Source organism: Podarcis liolepis, assembly GCF_965112155.1.
Source record: "Podarcis liolepis genome assembly, chromosome: 3".
In the NCBI taxonomy this organism is placed as follows: domain Eukaryota; kingdom Metazoa; phylum Chordata; class Lepidosauria; order Squamata; family Lacertidae; genus Podarcis; species Podarcis liolepis.
Window position 1 is genome coordinate 6,554,178 of NC_139557.1, and position 15,548 is coordinate 6,569,725.

Below are 15,548 nucleotides of genomic sequence, written 5' to 3' on the forward strand. Positions count from 1 at the left end.
ATGTTCTTAAGTGGATTCAAATCAGATATGGTGCTTTATGTCTGTTAAACCCCCAGTACAATGGCTATTGTAAGGGAAAGAAGCAGGGAGCGATCCTCAGCTATTCCTGCCTGTCATGATATTCAGGGTTAGCAGTTTCTGAGGGGAAGCATGTTTGGAGGACGACTTTTTTTACTGGGTAAAAGCCTACAGATAAAATTTGAAGTGGTGGTACTACACAGACTTCTAAATACCTGCAGGCACAAGGCCGTTATTTTAAAAAACAAGCAAGTAGAAAGCGAGCCCTTTCAAATTTTGGATATATCTGTTAAAAATGAGGTACAGGTTTGATGTCCTGGAATTATTAGCCTGCTGGAGAATGCTTTCGTGGTCATTTTGTCCTTACATCTATTCATATCTCTGTAATAGTTTAAGGCTACAGCTTTGTAAATTAAGAGTAATCAAACTCTTCCCAACAACTCTCTGCAACACCACACTTGGAATATCGCCACAATAAAGTTCACGGTATTTTTTCAAAACCATAAATATATTTCCAAGTGTCCAGAAATGGTACTTTATCTTCTAGTGTGGCATGAGGTGAAGGAAAAAAACAAGGAGGGGTGTATTTATTTCTGAAGCCTCTCTCCGGCCTTGCCCCAAAATGTGGGACATCACTCCTGTGTGTAACCTTTTCTCCAATCGGAATGGAAGAGTCTAGGTTAGAGGTTCCCAGAGTTCACAAGCTTCGTCCCGGTGACCCACAGCAAAAATACAATTTAAAATCAGGTGGCGCTGTGGGTAAAACCTCAGCGCCTAGGACTTGCCGATCGTATGGTCAGCGGTTCAAATCCCCGCGGCGGGGTGCGCTCCCGTTGCTCGGTCCCAGCGCCTGCCAACCTAGCAGTTCGAAAGCACCCCTAAGTGCAAGTAGATAAATAGGTACCGCTCCAGCAGGAAGGTAAACGGCGTTTCCGTGTGCTGCGCTGGTGCTGGCTCGCCAGAGCAGCTTCGTCACGCTGGCCACGTGACCCGGAAGTGTCTCCGGACAGCGCTGGCCCCCGGCCTCTTGAGTGAGATGGGCGCACAACCCTAGAGTCTGTCAAGACTGGCCCATACGGGAAGGGGTACCTTTACCTTTACCATTTAGCACAGCAAAGTGCAATTGCTACAACAGCTGAAGACCTTTACCAATTTCAAAGTGGACTGGAGGGGGAGAGATTTGCTGGCCATGAGATTTGCTATTCCTGTCGGTTGCCTGAAAGCAGTACTTCTGGGCAAAAATATAAGGGTCGCCCTTTTAAAATCATTCCTGCAGCATCATTCAGTCGTGCCTTCATTTTGCAGGAACTGGCCAATATACATTTGATTCAAGTAGTGTACTTACCCACAGAATAGCTTCCCTTTTATACATTCCTTGCTTAGTGGCTCTGCAGAATGTTCTATTCTGCCCCCACTTTTTAAAAACCTTTCTGGCCTTCTCTCAGAACTGGGATTATTTGAAAGGAAATTTTTGTTGCTGTTATGTAGAACCATCGTTCGGTTTTGGCACAAGGCATGGGGCGGAAAGGCAGGCCAGAAACTGATCAAGTTTCTGCTTGTTGTATGTAGGAAGTACCTTTTTTGTATAGTTTGAAGTAATTGTTTTGCAGATTAAGCAAGGGAAATAAACAAGGAGTCCAGGATTGCCTGTAGATATATGGAATCATTCACATTGCTTTATTTCCCCCTTAGCAACTTCTGTTCCATAGCAGTTTGTGTTGATTTTGGCAACCAGCTGTTTTGTTGAAGCAGGCAATGGTCTTATTTATTGAAGATTAAAGATTGAACACAACTGCTTAAAACTAGGGGTGTTGCCTGGAATCTGGGTCATTACTATGAGTTGCAACCGATTTCTGAACTAAGTGATTAAAACACAAGTTTTAAGCTGCCATCTTAAAAAGGGATCTGATTTCTCTCTCTCTCTCTCTCTCTCTCTCTCTCTCTCTCTCTCTCTCTCACACACACACACACACACACAAGCTGTGCCACTGACTTGTGGTCAATTTGGGGACACCTCTTTAAATGATCCAAACTTTTTAAGTTAAGTGGACCAATCAGTTGTCCAAACAACTTTTAAACTCTGCCATAGCAGCAGTACATTCTCTGTGGTCATCCTCTGGCCTCGGCCAGCTCAGTTTTGTGTGTGTCTTTTTTGAGGTAATAAAAAGTAGTAGTCTCCCCACCCTCCGAATCAGTGGAGGTGCACAATTTCTCAATGAGAGCTAATGGGGCACTCATTTATTTTATGAATGTGCTTTCTGGCTGAGTCCATGTGATGGAAATGAAAAAAGTTGCCCACCTTGCAGACATCCATGTTCCTGGCCCACGCCCCTTTTCTTTTGAAAAAAAGCGCTATTCAGATGATATCTTTTCAATGTGGTTCCTGAACTCCATTGTCTGGTTCCCACATTGTTATCAGTAGAATATCAAATTATGTATTACACGGGGTATTTTCATGCCAACATCAGCATTCTGGTTCCAGTGGTGAGCAGAGAGCAGCATGAGAAGTAGTCTTAACCCACATCTAAATCTTTAAAATGGGCGGGGAATCTATGGCTCTCCAGATGTTCATCATCTCCATCTCTTATCATCCGAGACGATGAGCCATGCTGGTTGGGGTTGGTGGGAACTGGAATCCAACAACATCTGGAGGGCCATCTGCTTTAAATGATACCAGTATGATCTAGGTCATGGGTAGGCAAACTAAGGCCTGGGGGCCAGATCCGGCCCAATCGCCTTCTCAATCCGGCCCGTGGACGGTCCGGGAATCAGTGTGTTTTTACATGAGTAGAATGTGTCCTTTTATTTAAAATGCATCTCTGGGTTATTTGTGGGGCATAGGAAATTGTTTATTTATTTATTTTTTCAAAATATAGTCCGGCCCACCACAAGGTCTGAGGGACAGTGGACCGGCCCCCTGCTGAAAAAGTTTGCTGACCCTTCTAGGTGCTGCACATTTATTAATTTTACTACATTTATATCTTTCCTTTCTTCTGTCATGGAACCCAAGTTGATGGTGGCTTTCTGTCAGGAGCTCGTCCTACTCTCGAGTAGGACCCTGGCAGAGACACATGCGCAACTGGCATGTTCCCTCCCTCCTGGTCGATTGTTCAGGAGCTTCAAAAGCTTTCTTCTGCTCGAACATCACAGCAACCGATGCCAACAGACATCGGCACACTTAGGGATCCGCAGAGTTTGCGCAGCTTGCGTAACAGGCCTCAGCAACTCAGCATTTCGGCTGATCTACTTTATTTACATATAAACACACACGGAACACTGCAACATGGCTCCCCCTCTCTCTAGCATCAGACAGCAAAGAGGAAAGGACAAAGGACAATAGTCCTACTTCACGGAACACAGTAACACAAACATCCTGTCTCTGTCACTTCCCACTCTGTGAAGTCAAAACATACACTGTCATGTGAAAGACAACAATCCCATGACTGCAATCATGGAGCAGGAATTCTAACACTTTCATGAGGTGCATGAAAGTGGTACCTATGCTATCATGATAATATTTGAAAACCTGTTCAAAATGAAAAAAGTTGCCAACCTTGCAGACTTCAGGTAACTTCTCTTGGTTATCTAGGACTGCCAACCCATAGGTTGACGTAAGTGATTTCTTTAAGAGCTCGCGGACCATTTCATGAGCCTAATGTTTCTGTGTTTATCTACCTGTACTGTAGGTTCTTGTGTGTAGAGCATAATGTCGGAGAGTGATCTTGCTGGAGAAGAGTACCCAGCAGAGATCCATGATTACCTTTCGGGCTTTGATAAGTCTCTTGGTTTTGTGGATGAGATGTTGAAGACTATGATGTCTGTGTCGAGAAGTGAGCTTCTCCAGAAGGTAAGAAGCAGGTGAAGGCACAGCAGTGTTTGTCTTTTAACTAATCAATGGTGGAAGGGAGGGTCCCATCGGTCTTTCATAATAGGGTGGCTTGTACTTCATCCAGAAACCAAAGTACGTTCTCTGCTTGCCTTATTTCTGGAAGTGGGGTTTTAGAATAAACTTGCCCTAGAATGTAAAATCTAGGTGTTAAACTGCTACCGTACCCATTCCAGCTGTAGGAAGAACAAATCTAAAAGAATATATGAAGTATCTTTTCTTTCTCACTTTCAACACCCAGAAACAGCACAAGGCACTGCCCGAGGCCTTGGTACATGTATCGATGTACCTTAACATTTAAAATCCAATTTGTAATTTCTTTGGGGCAAAATAAAAACTCGTCCATCAGGGAGTTTCACCCCCGAAGCTTTCCAAACATGAATAAATTATAAACACAACGGTCCTGACAACTCAGCTCTTTGACAGCATCCATGTTCAATCTTGTAAGCTGCACACTCACGTAACCTGAGTTTCCTGGAAATCCTGTAGGAACGAAATGATAGATTGGGTTTGACAGCCAAAAAAAACACGTTTCTACCTTTTGGTGTACAGCTGCAATATCCCTGCATGCATTGTACACTTAAGTACAGGTGGCAGCGATCCATAGTCCCCAGTGCCGTAGGACTCCTTCCTTGCTTGTGAAGAGAAGCAACACTGTGAGCACCTGGGGCTTTGGTAGTTGGCTGTGAGGAACGTCCAGAGGTTACCTCGTTGGGTCACTGCCAGGATTGACAAGTAGATAATACATGGGAGCAGTGGTGTAGCATAACGGCTCATAGAGCTTCCTTTGGTGGTGATGTTGGTGGAGGAGACTGCTACTTCTGAAGCCCAGACAGCTTGCTGGGGGCTGGGGTGGAGTTATTATTTCCTAGGTCAGTGTTTTTCAACCACTGTTCCGCGGCACACTAGTGTGCCGCGAGATGTTGCCTGGTGTGCCGCGGCGGCGGTGAGGAGAGGTCGCCCAGCGCGGGGCTCCCGGCGTCTGCCTGCCTGGCTGCCTGCGAGCTCGGTGGGCAGCGCCTCCATCCGCAGCGCCCGCCTCGCGACTCTCATCTGTTTAACCTTGAAGTCGTCCCCCCCCCGGCGCGCTCTCCTTCCTCGGTGCTCCAAGCGGCGCTCCGGCTCCGGGGGGCGGAGGAAGAAGCTCCCGGGCTCCGGCGTGTCCTCCCGGGCGAGCGCCACTCGAGAGCCGCGAGGCGGGCGCTGCGGACGGAGGCGCTGCCCGCCGAGCTCGCAGGCAGCCAGGCAGGCAGACGGCGAGAGCCCCGCGCTGGGCGACCTCTCCGGGGAGCGAGAGGCGCCGAGGAAGGAGAGCGCGCGGGGAGGGGGGGGGACTTCAAGGTTAAACAGATGGACGTTGTGACCACAATCAGTTCGAATCCCTCTTTTTTTTCTAAGAAAATAAACATTTTACTGTTTTTAGGTATTCTCGTCTTATACCCATTCATGCAGTCCAGTGTGTTTAAAGAATAATTGGGTAAACAGGGTGGGAGCAAAGCACCCCTTTGGAATTATCCTGTGAGAGGATGTTATTTTAAAGCACCTGTGTGCCAATTTGGGATGTCTGTAGAGTTTATTTTTCCACATTATAAAAATATGATACTCTCTCTTCTCAAAGGCAGATGTAATATTTTTAACAAATATTGTCATGAGTAAAAATAAGCCTAAGGTTTTAAAAAAAAAAGTTTCGCCCACTAGGCGAAAATTTTCGCCCACTAGGCAGGCGCCGGACTGTGTCCACCCTATTTCCCATCCGTCCTGGGTGGGGTTCAGATCGGATGGGATCGGATGAGAGCGGACAGGCGGTCTGCTCTCATCCGATTCCCCATAGAGAGCAGCGGGGCTCTGACATTTCCCTCTCCGCACACAGTGGTGGTGTGCCTCGTGATTTTTTTCATGAAACAAGTGTGCCTTTGCCCAAAAATGGTTGAAAAACACTGTCCTAGGTAAAGGTAAAGGGACCCCTGACCATTCAGTCCAGTCGTGGCCGACTCTGGGGTTGCAGCGCTCATGTCGCTTTATTGGCCGAGGGAGCCGGCGTACAGCTTCTGGGTCATGTGGCCAGCATGACTAAGCCGCTTCTGGCGAACCAGAGCAGCGCATGGAAACGCTGTTTACTTTCCCGCCGGAGTGGTACCTATTTATCTACTTGCACTTTGACGTGCTTTCGAACTGCTAGGTGAGCAGGAGCAGGGACTGAGCAACGGGAGCTCACCCCGTCGCAGGGATTCAAACCGCTGACCTTCTGATTGGCAAGTCCTAGGCTCTGTGGTTTAACCCACAGCACCACCCGTGTTATTTCCTACCACAGTCATTAAAAAAATAATAATATTTCCTTCCCATTGACTGCAGCAGATTGAGGAGGATAAAATAGGCCAGCTTCCAGGCTGGCACAGTTTGGGGAGTATTGGGGGAACAAGGACGTTTAGGATCCTGGAATGCCTTGTGTTGTCCTTTGACATGGATGGTTTCCCCTCCTGTGGAACAGTGATGCTTCTCTTTTGTGGGATTCTCTTTTTCACCCACGGAAAGATCTGAAATATCCACACTCGTTTTCCTGGGAATATACGCAAGCTCCCCAAATTGCAAACTGTCAAGTCCTGTTAGAATCAGTTGGCTTTTGGGAAGCTGCCCCTCCACCTGCAATTCAGGGACAATAATACTAGCCTACCTTACAGAGGTACAGTGGTGCCTCGCAAGACGAAAAGAATCCGTTCTGTGATTCTCTTCGTCTAGCGGTTTTTTTCGTCTTGCGAAGCAAGCCCATTGAAGGATTAGCGGATTATCGCTATTAGCGCTATTAGCGGCTTTTAGCTGCTTTTATCGGCTTATCTGCTGATCGGATCAGCTGATAAGCGGCTTAGCGGCTTAGAAAAGGGGGGGGAGGGAAAAAAACCAGCAGGAACTCGCAAGACATTGTCGTCTTGCGAAGCAAGCCCATAGGAGATTCGTTTTGCGAAGCACCTCCAAAACGGAAAACTCTTTTGTCTAGCGAGTTTTCCGTCTTGCGAGGCATTCGTCTTGCGGGGCACCACTGTATTGTAAATATTCCTGCAAATTATGTGAAGCATGTGCAAAAATGTGAATCGTTTTAAATGTTCAGAACGGATACATAGATTCTGAGCTGTGTTATTAGCTTATTTCAGCATACGGTGGACACTCAGGTTGCGATCATAATCCGTGCGGGAGACACGTTCGCAACCCGCAGCGCTGTGTCTGCACATGCACGGCTTGCGATTTGGCGCTTCTGCACATGTGCAAAGTGCGATTTAGCGCTTCTGCGCATGTGCAACCGCCGAAACCCAGAAGTAACCCATTCCAGTGCTTCCGGGTTCGGCGTGGTGTGCAACCCGGAAACGCGCAACCTGAAGCGTCTGTAACTTGAGGCATGACTGTGCTTTGTGGATTTCCTGACGTTTTGTTGGGTTGGGTAGGTAATAGGTAATACTTTAATGGGACAGTTTTATTAGGTGTCTGAAAGTCAAGCCCACAAATGCAGATCATGCCTACATAAATATTACTTTCTATTCTTTAGAAATTTGTTTACTTGAAATTATTGGGTAGGATTCCATGAACAATTTGATTTTTTTTTATTGAACTTTGAATTCTGCGAAGTACTGTTAGATTCCTGATTGTGGGGAGTGTGGCATTGACGCTATACTGTGATAGTAATTGGTTCCTGTAGCTGGAAGCCTTTTTTGATGTCTCAGTTAGATAATGAAATGTACATGATGACGTTTGTATCTTTTGTGTTTTAGCTGGATCCTCTTGAACAAGCAAAATTAGATTTGGTCTCTGCTTACACATTGAATTCGATGTTTTGGGGTGAGTGCGGAGTATGAAATTTATGGTGGTAATTTAGGCACTTTAGCATGTAACTGCATATTTAAATATGCAACTCGGCAGCTAAGTATCCATCCTATTTCTAATGATGATTTTACAGCCACTATACTTTTATAAGTGACACTTAAAGAAAAGCTTAATTATTTAAGCCTTCGCCATTTTTGTAATAGCTGATCAATTCCCTTTTCTTGTTCTTTGGTTCCTCTAGCAACCTTTCCGATTCTCCGTGGAGCCTTTGATTCTATTTCACCCAGCTGTTAGGCGTTTTATATTATGACGAATACCACTGAGTTCAGTTTAGCAAAGCAGCTTCACAGTCTTGCAATTGATGTGTGCTTTTGCAATTTAGATGTGTAGTAAGGATTCTATTTGCTAAAGTCTCTCACAACAACAATAATATTGAGTAATAAAATTCATTTTACAGTATATCTTGCCACACAAGGAATTAATCCAAAGGAGCACCCAGTGAAACAGGAGCTGGTAAGATTCTTATTTAAAATGCAGTGCAAAATCAGATTCTTATTTAAAATACAGTGCAAAATTCCTGGGATAAATGCTTGCACAATGTTAAATCCTCTCTCTCTCTCTCTCTCTCTCTCTGTGTGTGTTCATGGATGGATCCTCAATTATAACCTTATTTTATATTTTTATTTTATTCCAAGCATGTCAGGGTGATATTCCTAGTTCTTCCTCTGCCCCAATTTAACCTCTCAACAACCGTGTGAGGTTGATTAAGAGTCACTGACTGGCCCAAGGCCGCCTAGACCAGGCACCCCCAACCTTTGGTCCGCCAGATGTTTTGGACTACAATTCCCATCATCCCTCCACTGGACTTGTTAACGAGGGATTATGGGAGTTGTAGGCCAAAACATCTGGAGGACCAAAGATTGGTGATGCCTGACCTAGACTTCATGGCTGTTTGCACCTTCATCTCCCGAGTCCTCTTCCAATGTTAACCCAGCCTTCCTCAACCTTGGATCTCCAGGTGTTCTTGAACAAAAACTCCCCTGATCACTGGCCATGCTGGCTAGGAATGATGGGAGTTGTAGTCCAGACATTTGGGGTCCAAGGTTGAGAGAGCCTATGTTTCCCCCGCCCCTTTAAAAAATACTTTATTTTTCAATTTTCAAAATAACTGCATTTTTTCTTTTGTATGTACATATCCAATCCAAATTTGCATTAAATGACTCCCCCATCCACCCCTCTGGTTTCCATTTCCCCCCTTTAATTCTCCTTGCATATAATTATATCTGTCCAATTAATTATAACTTCTTTTTTCCTCCTAATTCTATTATTAGTTCACAAATGTTACATCAAACCTGCTAATGTTTTAACATTTTTACAGTATACTTTAAAGTAATCTGTAAAATCTTCCCATTCTTGATTGAGTTTTTCCTCATCTTGGTGTCTGATCTTCACGGTAGGTTTAGCCATTTCGGCATAGTCTATCATCTTAGTCATCCATTCTTGGGACATTCTCTTCTTTCGAGTTCTGGGCAAGTAACATTCTAGCTCCTGTAGTCGCACACATAAACAGTCTCTTTTGCTTCTTTGCACTTCTTCTTCTATTACTCCTAGTAAAAAAGCCTCTGGTTTTTTAACAAACGTATTCTTAAACATTTTGGAAATTTCATTGTATACCATTTCCCAGAAGCCCTTTACTTGCAGATGATGAATGAACTTTATTACGGTCACAGACCAGGATAAAAAACAACAACAACAACATATAAACAAAATAGCAATTAGGATTTTTTTTTAACTGATAGTTGTTAGAGCAAATAAGGACAAAGAAACAAGCATAGGATAAAACATCTGAATAAAATACAAGATTAAACACGGATAATGGATGGATAAAAGCTGATAATTAAAACAGATAAGAATTAAAAACAATAAAAACACGCAGTTAAAACAACTGTAAGAGCATAAGAACGAAAAGACTCGCAGTTAAAACAACTATAAGAGGCTGCAGAGTAGAAGCCTCTGAAACAGAGGACACTCACAACATTAGAAACTGATGTGCAGATATGGTTAAAACAGACAATTAAAACAATGTACAACAATAAATTTAGAAACAATTTACAACAATGAACTATCCCAGGGAGTTGACTCAGAGTCACCCATGGAACCGAGTTTGGGGATTTTCATGCCGGACTATTTTGAGTTGGGCCTACAGATTTGTACACAGAATCTGGCGACCATCCAGGTCATCTTCCTTTACTTTTTTTACACGTCCACCACATATGAAAAACTGTACCTTCTTTCTCCTTGCATTTCCAGCATAAATTAGAAGAATTTTTATACATCTTAGCAAGCTTTACTGGAGTCAAATACCACCGGTACATCAGAGAGAGCCTATGTTAACCACTTTTCCACACTTGCTTCCAGTACAAAGCTTTTGCCTCCATGCGTTGGTGTACTGCCTCCAGTGAAAATTTGCTGAAGCAAAGCCACCATTGAGTACGACCACTTGTTCATATGATTTGCTCACCTTCCTAAGCTAGGAAGGCATTCCCAGGAGGCGAGCGTTTCTTTGAAACAGTCTTGTCTGTCTCTGCAAGCAGAAGTTTCAGTCTCGGTGAAATTCCAAAAGGGCTACAAGTTAAAAGTCAGACAATCCTTTCTGATGCCTCTCCCTACTGAGAGTCGAATTTTGTGCCAGCCACCTTTTCACTTGCGGAATGGAAAAAATGTTGCACATCTAATAATTATTTATAACTTCCAGTGCAGTGTGTTTTCCTATAAATACTTGGACTTGTGTTAATCTCTGAGGCTACCTTTCCTTACTCCTGTATGACTTTAAAAGTATCATATGGTTGATTTACTAGCAAAAACGGGAAAAGATTCTCCCTCCCCTTTTCCAATCCCTCCATTAATTCATTTTCTCAGCAGTAAAGAATCCAGTTCGGCAACAAAGCTAAAAGCTTTTTTGGCACCAGTTGTATGTATACTGTCCAGTAATTCTACATTAGTGACATATTTACTGCCTACAATAAATCTTTTCGGTTTGTCTTTATATTCCATTTAGATGCATGAGTACAGTATATGAGGCTGGATACCTTGGAAATTCTGCTGACTTCAAGAATCAAATCAAATGATTTAGCTTGAAGAATAGAAAAACTGCAGATCAAATCTATCAGAATAGTTGTGACATATACATTGTATTATTCTATATACACGCACACATCGTTGCTAAAACAATGAACAGTGCGTAACCATAAAAGCAGATGGTTGGCAGAACTAATTGCAGAACAAAAGTTACTCTTGCGTAGAGAACTATAGCTTCATGCCCATACATAACGTGTGGCTAGATTTGCGGCGCATTCTTTTAGAAAGAAGATTTGCATTTGTTCCAAGATCTTATCTGAACCAAATTGCCATTCAATTTTTCTTACCTCTTCCCAAAACTATGTCAGTATAGCCTATAGAAAATATATTTAGTGTTGAAAATCTCAAGCGATGTGTGAATTGTTCGTTTTGCTGAAAGCTTGAACTCCCTGAGAGGAAAGGGATTATTTTCCAATTCTTCTAGTTCCTTGTAAACATTGCATAATGAAGTGGGGGTGGGGGGAAGGAGAGAGAGGTGGATGGTATTTCTTTCTGAAGGATGACGTGATGTCCTTATCTTGCATATGGATGTAGTCGCTGCTTTCTTGCTGTATGTCTGGTACTTAGGACCAAAGGGAACATACATGATCGGTTCAGTGGAACTTTTCAATCAGGTTGTGAGAATCCATTACATGTGTCATTGAATGTAAATTTCTTCATCAGCTCCTTTTACCTACGTTGACCTACATTACCTACGTTGTTGGAGCACTCCTGAGGCCATCACACAACATGTTATGATGGTCTTGAGAAAACAAGGTCACTATCTAATCAAACGTTTGTTGTAATGGGATTAAAGGGAACTCCGTATACTCGTAATTTTGGAAATCTTAATCAAAAGATCGGTGCCAGCCCAGGACATTCTTCTGCCTGAAGCAGAGACAAAATGGCAGCCACACCATCAGAACCCCTACCAGGGCCAGCATTTTCTGGATCATTGGCACCAGTTCCTGCCTTTTTCTATGGTGACACCATGAGGTGAAGAGGCCACTTAATTTATATTATACACCCCATCTATGTAGAATCCTTTTCTTCCTTGAACCACTGCTATCTGACATGACATTTTATCTAAATGAAACAACTGTGGTGAGTGGATGCTTTGGAATTTACACAACTACCCTTCCAGGTGATTCAAAAGAATCTGATAGTGTGTTCTACTAGTAGTTGTGCATGTAGAACTGCAGGTTTAAATAGGCTGGATAATCTGCAAGAAAGTTAAAGGTGCTTATGGGGCGTGGGGTTTTTGGGAGAGGCGTTTAGTGTAATGGGGAATGAAAAGAAGATTATAGGTCCCCCTTTCCCTCTAAGAGTTATGTTTAAAACAGTTTAGGGCTTTGTAGGTCAGTAGCAAAGTATAAAGTCAGATAGCCAGTGCAATTCTTCTAGAAGTGGTGTCATGTGCTTATGGTACATCCCTCTACTCAGCCACCCAGTCAGACCACACCGACCCACAGCACGCAGTTCGCTCAAGACCCTTGCCCGTGGCGTCTGATGGTCATGGTCAGGCCTCCAGAGCTTCAGTGGATCCCACCAAAAAGGACTAGGTGGTTCCTTGGATACCCCTTCTGGACCTGTTACAACCATGGTGTCCCAACTTGTCATGGTGGCAAAGTATTTTATCCACTAGGTCCCTAGAGACATGTCCCAGCAGGCTTTTGGGGGCTCCAGTACTTTGTTCACTTAGATATAAATAAACTTTGCACCACTTGGAATAGCTCTGCGGGCTGGCTTTTTGAGATGCAATTGAGGCAACCCACAATCCTGTCTTGCCTTCCCCACTACTGTAAATAATGGACAATTATGCATTCTTAATGCACATTGGGGCCAAACTTCTCTGCTTTCCTTTGGACCACATCAGTGAGGCTGAGGCGTGCATGTCTTGTCGTCAGGGCAGTTGGTCCAGGTTTATGCGCTCCCTTACTTAGCCATTGCTCCATGGCCCTTTTCACTGCAGGGCCGCCTTAGCTGTGGCCCCTCAGATATTGCTAAATTACAAGCCCCATCATCCTTGATCATTGGTCCTGCTGGTTGGGGCTGATGGGAGCTGGAGTCCTTGAGGAGTCTGGAAGGAGCAGCTTCTCCATCCCTGAGCTAAGCTAGCGACACTTAACAAAAGGGTCTCAGACATGAATTTTGCATTTAGCCCTTGAGAATTAGATTTTCGTCTTGGAGGAGAGTCCCCATTGTGAGTTAGTTTTCAGCGAAGTTGAATTCTGGAAAGTGCAAGCAAATCATAGTTTGAGGTGGGTCTTTTGTTTACCGTTTTGCTTAACAACCCCTACACTTTTTTGATAGGAATTGTGATCTTTCCATGTCTTCCAGGAGAGGATAAGAACCTACATGAACAGAGTCAAAGAGATAACGGACAAGAAAAAAGCTGCCAGGCTTGATAAAGGAGCCGCTTCGAGATTTCTGCGGAGTGCCCTCTATGAACCCAAACCTCAGAACAAGTCTGCAAAGAGAACTCCCATTCCAGCCAAAAAGAAGAAAACACACTAGGATTTCCCTGTTTTCATTGGTATAGGCGGAATGAATATTTTAATTGAATGTGTCATGTTTCATATGCAGTAAAAATACGTTTTGGTGAAATAAATTTATAACAAAAAACCATTTGAGATTTGTCACCCTGCCTCAGATCCTGTTGTTTATTTTGACTTTTGACAGTGAAGCTGAAATTAACTAATTAGGTTCTTCCAACCCACCTACTTTTTACAAAGTAGAACTTATAGCTAATTTGTCTTTTCATCTGGGAAACACGACAAGGTATCCATATGCTAGGCAGCTTAAGAGCAACTACTGCAGAACAGATAGTTCGCAGATTGCACCATCCGTGTTCAAATGTATCTGCTTGTCCACATCTGACCCTTGTGTGCAGTTCTTTCATGCTAAACCAGCTTAGCTGCTGCCATGGTTTATCAAGTATCCTCTTGAATAAGTCTGCTGTTAATAAGAATTGTTTCCTTCCGTTCTAGTTCTGCTGGTGCTCTAGTTCAGGAATGACGGAGCCTCCAGAAGTGGCTGCACTTCTGTACAGCTCCCACCAGCCTCTCTGCCCAATGGCCATACTGGCTGGAGCGGATGGAAGTTGGCAGTCCAATATCATCTGAAGGGACACAGGTTCTTCATCCCTGCTCTAGCTCAACTGGTTAATGTTTTTTTTTGTTTTTTATAACATTTTTATTCAGTTTTCACCAATTTTTTAAGCAGCCAGAACAACACAAACAAACACAAAAGCAAATAACAAGTATAATTTCATATCCTTATTTTCTTATAACTTGTTTCTCCGACTTCCCCATACCTCCCCTTTCTGCATCCCATTTTGAAAATTTTGTTTCAACAAATCCTTACTCTTAGTTTTATCTAATTTATAACCTCCTTTTTTCTTTAAACTTAACCCTTACAGCTGTTAACCACTTAATTTTTTCAAACCAACGTCGTTCTAACATTCATTAATTTTGCAATGCTTCTTAAAATAGTCCTTAAATTTCTTCCAATTCTCTTCCGCCGTCTCTTTTCCCTGGTCGCGGATTCTGCCAGTCATTTCTGCTAGTCCCGTATAGTCTATCACCTTCGTCTGTCATTCTTCCAAGGTGGGTAGATCTTGTGTCTTCCAATACTTTGCAATGAGTATTATTGCTGCTGTTGTAGCATACATAAAGAATGTTCTGTCTTTCTTTGACACCAATTGGTCGACAATGCCCAGGAGAAAGGCCTCTGGTTTCTTAGGGAAGGTATATTTAAATACCTTTTTCATTTCATTATATATCATTTCCCAGAAAGCCTTAATCTTTGGGCACGTCCACCAAAGGTGAAAGAATGTACCTTCAATTTCTTTACATTTCCAACATTTATTATCGGGCAAATGATAAATTTTCGCAAGCTTGACTGGGGTCATGTACCACCTATAAATCATTTTCATAATATTTTCCTTTAAGGCATTACATGCCGTAAATTTCATACCGGTGTTCCACAACTGTTCCCAGTCAGCAAACATAATGTTATGACCAATATCTTGTGCCCACTTTATCATAGCTGATTTCACTGTTTCATCTTGTGTATTCCATTTCAACAGCAAGTTATACATTCTTGACAAGTTCTTAGTGTTGGGTTCTATCAGTTCTGTTTGATTTTTCCACCTGGAAGCCAATTTTCCTGTCCAACTTATAAACCTCCATTATTTGGTAATAATGGAGCCAATCTCGCACTTTGTCTTTTAATTTCTCAAAACTCTGCAATTTCAATTTATCCCCCTCTTGTTCCAAAATTTCCCAATATTTCGGCCATTTGGCCTCCATATTGAGTTTTTTCACAGCCTTAGCTTCCATTGGCGACAACCACCTTGGGGTTTTATTTTCCAACAGGTCTTTATATCTAATCCAAACGTTATATAATGCTTTCCTGACAATATGATTTTTAAAAGCTTTGTGAGCTTTAACCTTGTCATACCATAAATATGCATGCCACCCAAAAATGTTGTTAAAACCTTCTAAATCCAAAATGTCTGTGTTCTCAAGAAGCATGGATGTGAGGGGGATCTGGCTGTGACATCTGTCACCCCATTGATCGCCAGGGTTGATTCGGCTGATCTGCCTGGCTAGGCGGGTGTCCCCTTCCTCCCTCACCGCTCCATGTGCGTCCCTCCTGAAGCTGTGCGCTCGGTGGAAGAGGACGGCTATCCCAGATAGAAGGAGTGTACCGT

At 43.3% G+C, this 15,548-nt stretch overlaps 1 protein-coding gene and 2 long non-coding RNA genes across 3 annotated transcripts in view; 1 reads left to right on the plus strand and 2 right to left on the minus strand.

Moving 5' to 3' along the window:
* LOC310703239 overlaps positions 1 to 15,548 on the minus strand; it is a 220,635-nt gene that overhangs the window by 188,433 nt on the left and 16,654 nt on the right. The gene's annotated exons all lie outside the window — the stretch shown is intronic.
* LOC310703205 overlaps positions 1 to 15,548 on the minus strand; it is a 67,640-nt gene that overhangs the window by 50,220 nt on the left and 1,872 nt on the right. The gene's annotated exons all lie outside the window — the stretch shown is intronic.
* C1D (C1D nuclear receptor corepressor) lies at positions 3,725 to 13,471 on the plus strand (the record flags this gene model as incomplete). Its single annotated transcript, XM_083495355.1, has 4 exons — positions 3,725 to 3,865; positions 7,663 to 7,729; positions 8,172 to 8,227; positions 13,172 to 13,471. 4 exons carry the CDS (start codon positions 3,725 to 3,727, stop codon positions 13,346 to 13,348), a joined length of 441 nt encoding a protein of 146 aa, XP_083351481.1. The 3' UTR covers positions 13,349 to 13,471.